This window comes from Buteo buteo, chromosome 8 (assembly GCF_964188355.1).
Source record: "Buteo buteo chromosome 8, bButBut1.hap1.1, whole genome shotgun sequence".
Classification (NCBI taxonomy): domain Eukaryota; kingdom Metazoa; phylum Chordata; class Aves; order Accipitriformes; family Accipitridae; genus Buteo; species Buteo buteo.
The window spans coordinates 40474332-40480240 of NC_134178.1; the positions used below are offsets into that span (position 1 = coordinate 40474332).

The 5909-nt window shown below is 36.7% G+C and overlaps 1 protein-coding gene across 4 annotated transcripts in view; it reads right to left on the reverse strand.

The window, feature by feature from the left end:
* F5 (coagulation factor V) overlaps positions 1-5909 on the reverse strand; it is a 39494-nt gene that overhangs the window by 33521 nt on the left and 64 nt on the right. The window contains exons 1-3 of one of the 4 annotated variants that reach the window (XM_075034321.1): positions 5648-5750; positions 4599-4680; positions 3484-3550 (exon numbers count right to left, since the gene is read on the reverse strand). In XM_075034321.1, the coding sequence (XP_074890422.1) occupies positions 3484-3550; positions 4599-4653 (122 nt within the window). In that variant the 5' untranslated portion in view covers positions 4654-4680; positions 5648-5750. Of the gene's footprint in view, positions 1-349; positions 367-3483; positions 3551-4598; positions 4681-5647; positions 5751-5909 lie in introns of those variants that run through there. The other 3 variants (XM_075034320.1, XM_075034322.1, XM_075034318.1) reach the window with 3 other exon arrangements.

Genomic DNA, 5909 nt, shown 5'->3' on the forward strand with positions numbered 1-5909 from the left:
TATTTGACTTGCACAGGTAGGAAGAAGGGGGGCATATTTTTTATCTTCCCAGAAAGTAGAAACCCAGCACATGGCTGGTACTGATGGAAATTTCCATTAGATGCTACATCTCCTAAGAAATCATTCCCAGTTAGAAAGCAAAATGATGAGGGATTAGGTGTGGGGACCAGAAGAGCTAAATCTAATTCAAATCTAGTACATATACTGCATACTCATAATAGTAAGTCTGTAACCTTTCCAAACGTGTTGGCAGCTTCAGTTTAGTTCCTACTACACTCTCAAGTATCTCAGGTAATGGATAACGAACTGGCTTCTCAGTGGCAGCTAACAGGTCAGCCAGAAGACTTACCCGTAGTCAGAATCCTTCTAATCTAGTCTTGATTAGGATCTGTTGACATTTATCTAAAGAGAAATGATTAAGAAAATACCTTTTGATACACTAAATACCAATGTCAACTATATCACCAGAAATGTTTCCCTACCTTTGCCAGTGCTGAGAAGTTTGTCAAAACAAGAAAATTGTTGAGTGTGTTTCCTGTACACTGGGATTACTGGAAAAAGAAAAATCTCTACCTATATTTTTCATGGATGGAAGATCACAACTTTTTCAATAGTGTTTTGCTAATGTTTTCATGAAGAAATTACCTAAAACCCCATATCAAAATAATTCCACTCCAGATCCAGACAAAAATAAGGACAACATTTCCTCAGACTACTTCAAAAGAAAACCCAATCAGTTCTAGGTTTGATATATTGTTCAACAGCAGAATGGTCTAACTGGCAGGTTGGTTACTTCTATCCAAACTATATAGTAACACATGGCCTTAGAAGAGATAGGGAAGATGGCTGAAGAAACACTGATGAAGACCAATAGCTGAATGCTCCCTACCAAACTTCAGAAGAGTTTGGTGCCTAAACCTGAAAACAATTGTGATCATTTAGACAGCGTTAAAACTACAGACATCATGGAACAGTTTCAAGGCAGCAAATTGAACTTAAATTACCTCCTACTGCATCTGCATGTAGTTAATGACTTGTTCCCATGAGCCACTTTGACACATACGTTATAAATGAAAAGGATTAAAAATCCAGGGTCCAGCAACAATTAAGTTGGACCAGAATGTGTGCCCTGATATTGAAGAGAAAAATCTTAGGCAAAGACAGTCCAATAGTATTTCATTACAAATTAATTATTGTTTTCATTAAAGAACTCACCATAATCCTTGGTAAACTACTTCAATAATTTTTAATTAAAAAGTTATAGTATTTGTCTCATTTCTACTCTGGTCCCAATCTCATCTTTGGCTCAGGATCTATTCTAATGCTGGTGCTTAAGAGTTTGATAGTTGGTGTGAAAATGCCTCTAATTTAGATTTTGTGAAAGAAATCTCTGGGCAGATGGACAATTCCTTCCTTTGATCCAGAAGTGATGGGAAGCAGCTGGTGCTGAAATGCCTGGCACATTCTGTTAAATCTAAACCATCTTCGCTTTTAAGTTAGCTTGTCTCATCTCCAGGTCTTCAACATTCACACAAAAGTACACAGAAAATACCATGCATCTTTATCAGAACAGAAGCTGATTCATGTTTGAGTCCAATCTTCACCCATTGGGCTTTACAACACTGCTCCTAAAGCTCCTTCCCATACAGGGATTTGAAGACCTTCTTGTATTCTTATGAGCCTGGCTGAGGAGATGAAATTAAACAAGAAATTAAACAATTTGAACAAGTCTTCCTGTAATTTTGTTTAATGAACTAAGTGTTTGAATTTGAATTTTCCATTATAGGTTTCTAATACTTATTCTTCCCTGTAATAAAAGCTAAAATATTGCAGGCTAAAAATTAACACCCAAAATACCTGCTTAAAACCTCTTGCTCTGTGAGCTGAGAAACATCAAGGCTGACATCAGTTACTTCTCTTTTATCCATTTTGATGAATTTGGGAGTTGCATTTTTCAAATTTCTTAGCCAGTGAATTGTGCAATACCAATCAAGTGATAAAAGGAATTAAAAATGCATTACACCAGTGAAATTACTTTTACAAGGGTGGCTGATAATACTGAATAGTTTTAAAGAGTATCAAATTAGACCAGATATACTTTCCATTAAGCTATACTGATTAGCATGTATTACCCTTCTTTAATCCTTTAAGAACAGGAAGCCCAATATTGGCTACTCCCTTACTTTCTCCTCTTCCAGCACCTCTTGGGATCAACATAAGATCGAGCCACCTGAAATTAGCTGGGTCAGCCTAGGTTTCTTTCTTTTCTTTAAGCTACTGCATCACATTGTCTCCTCTAGACTTTGGGAAGTTTCACAGCGTTCTGAAAAGCATTATTAACAATCCAAAGATCTTGTTCCCTTTCACCTGACCACTGATTTCTAATATCTGCAATTATATCCTCTGCCTGACATGGTGAAATTCTAATACATATAATTTTTTTAGTTAGCATTGGTTGCCTGCAAGCTATTACTATTAGTCACATAAGTGACTACAGAATACATTCTTCAGTCTGAAGTCTTCCAAGACAATGCAACTTTGTTGTCTATTTGTATATATAGCCATGATCTTAGCTTCTTCTACTTCACAACACTACACATGCAGCAAGCTTCACATTTTATCCTATTGCTTACCCACATGTTCAAATGTAATTTATATTTGGTCACCAGCAACATCAAAAGATCTTGTGGGCAAAAGCCATGCATGGAGGAGCACAGGTCTAGTCCATACTGGCAAAACAATCTCTACAGCACAACGAACAATGTTATTCCCAAAACTAAGCAGTACCTTTGAGATGTACTGATAGTGAAATGCCAAATGAAAAGAAAGCATGGAAAGAGAAGCATAGGCAATACTCTTAAACACCAAAAGCAGGTCTGCATCTTCTAATTGGGGAAGATTACTGTCTGTTCTGACACTCAGTAATTAAGGTCCTGATTCTTGTTATGCAACGTGTGAAAACATACTAAAAGAGTATACTCACAGTACTGTTCTAAGACTGACCTTTAACTGGTATTGCCAGTTTTCCACCCAGAATAGCCTAGGCTGAGTCTGAGCAGTCAACAACAGATAATTCTTTAAAAGAGCTGTAAAGTGGTGATTTGCAACTTTCTGCAGATTATAGATCAGGACCCATCATAAACTTGATTCTACTTCATCACAAACGCTACTGTAAATGCTAGCAGGCAGCCATATACTGATGGCTGCCATCAGTTTTAACAACTGTATTATAGTGACTGAGAGGGAGCTGGTATAGAGAAGAAAAAGTTGTAAAACAATTATTGAATTGATTGCTAGTAACGCCCTAACACAGATCTCTCTCTCTCTCTTTTTCAAACACACCAATCAATGCACAATGGTCCAGCAAGCACACTTTGTTTAGTACAGGGTGAAAGGACTTTCATGGGCAAACAAGGAGTTAATTATTGATCAGCAGTGAACACATGGTTTTGAATGTAGGTGAAAGACAGAGGGGGCACTTACCAAATCTGCCAGGCACAACTTGGAACAGAAGCCATCAGGTAAACATCTTCACTTCTGCAAGAAGGCACTAAAGCCAAGACAGGTTAGTCTGTCAGGCAGGCAGGCAAAAGCAAAAGATGGCCAAGAAACTTAGGCTTTCTTTCAGATAACAACTTATTCAAAAGGAATACGTATACACGTTTTGTGTTTGATGGCAGCTCATATAAGAACACATTCTGCATAACTGTTAAAGAAAAGCACGCCATGTAACTTGTGTGATCATACACATGCTACAAGGCAGTAAGAATGTAGAACAGCATTTCAGACTGCTCTGGTGCTAAAGGCTTCAGAAAATAGATAATAATTTTGATTTAAACCTAAACACATTCATGTGTTTTAAACCTGTATTTTTCCTTAGGAGAAAAGCAAGTGTCATTGATTAGAATTGGGTGTTTCTCAATATGTTTGCCAAACCCAATTATTTAGCAGGCCCCAAAACTATTTGCACAGAAATGCTGAATTCAATGAACAGTTTCAGAGAAAAAGAAATACGTGAATTTTCTAAATATTGTAAAATCTAATTTCAGTGCATTAACAGATTTGTCTAAGACCACTGGCTTTTGGTCTGAAAAAAATTCATTTTAAGGAACAAGAAGAGAGGAGGATGCACTAGCTTCCTCTTTTCAAAAACTACATTAATAATGTCCGACACAAAATTTTGACTGACCCAAAAGAAGCCTTTTTTTTAATCTGTGTGTTTAATTTTTGCCAGAAAATTTTCAGTTTGGTTCTACAAAGATTTTCCTCCTACTCTAAACCATGTTTGTGTTCTCTGTGTTCCAGTTTGTCTTTTTTACCAAGAGATTTCTTTATTTGCCCAGGCTTACAAGTGATATGTTAAATCAGACCAGCTGCCCTCATGCTAAGTCAGTCTAACAGCATATTCAACTTGGCTTCCTTTCTGTAGAGAATAAAAGCAGTAAGAATATTAGTGCCCACAATACAATGTTAACCATGTGGTACAGGATTGCAAGAGTTTGCAACGAGGAAGATTTGCACATTTTTATCATAAAGCCTTGTTGGAACTGAAAGTGGATTATCAAAAAAGAGAGCCTCTTATCAAGTTGTATACATACCTACTTCCAACAATAGGTATGATACTTTGGATGAATTATCTTTTTCTTCTTTCATATGGTTGCATTTTCTACATCCGGGTATCTTTTTTTTTTTTTAAAAAAGTAAAAAAAAAAAGGAAAAAAGGGTAGACTTAGAACAATTCTTACAAGTTACTAGCAGAGAAGGTTATTTTCCAGTAGGAAAGCAGACAGGTGTGTTTCAGGAAGAAACATGATATCAGTAAGCTTTTAGCATAATATGACACTAAATTACATCTGTTCCTATGGACTTTACAACACTCACACAAATTCAAGGCATTCTAGTTCTCTAGCAATGGATCAGGCTGTTTGTTAGCAAGCTGGTTAAACAAGCTCCACTTTCCCACACCTAAATATGCAGCCACAGAAGGTCAAAGTTGAAATTGCCCTCATTCTTTAACTATTTCCACCATTCATTATTTATAGTTTAGACTTTGACTAGACTTTTAGAAGATTAATACAGAACTGCATTTCCCATGTATTGTTTGGAAATTACTGCTTTGATTTTTTTCTTCTTTTTTATTGGAAGCAAGTCTTTTTTGTATTTTAAAATTACTTCATGTAAATTGAGGCCTAGGTATCTTAAGTTTGACAACAGAGCTTGTGATGGTCATTATTGTAAATCTCTGTAAGGTTATTCCCTTTTCATCATAACCCATTCCCTGTGTATAACTTTGGTTCAGATTCAGTGGAATAAAAATTTCACCCACATCTTCACTGCATGCAGCACCTGTAAACTAGAATGTACTCAAAGTCCAAGATTGAGAGAGAGATCTAGTAAGGTAAGTGAAGAGCCACAAGAACTGTAAGATGTGCAGTGGGAAAGGGACTCCAGGAAGGCAGAACTTCTCAGGAGCTATTCTGATGTAGAGGGAAAATTCAGACAATTAATGACCATGCAGGATTTGCCAGAAGCTAAAACTGAGGTCACTATGTTTGCATATGTTTATAGCAGTTCCTACAGCAGCAATCTTCACTTCTAACAGGAATTTTTAATACTAGTCCCAAACAGGAGAAAAGAATTGACGTACAGTACAACTGCTGCAAGTGTACCCAAATTTGTTTGCTCAGGTACAGCCACTTTGATATCCAGCCAAGCAGAGCACCGCATATTAGTCACCAAGCACCGGGTTTTGTGATATTAGGTATTTCTGTCCTCCAAATGCCACAAGACATTAAATATCATGGTGCTGACGGAAGCCATTGGCAAGTTCTCTTCAGTTCTGCTGTTGTCAGAAAAAGACCTTCATTAATTTATACTTAAAAAAAAAAATAAAAAATCACACCACTTAC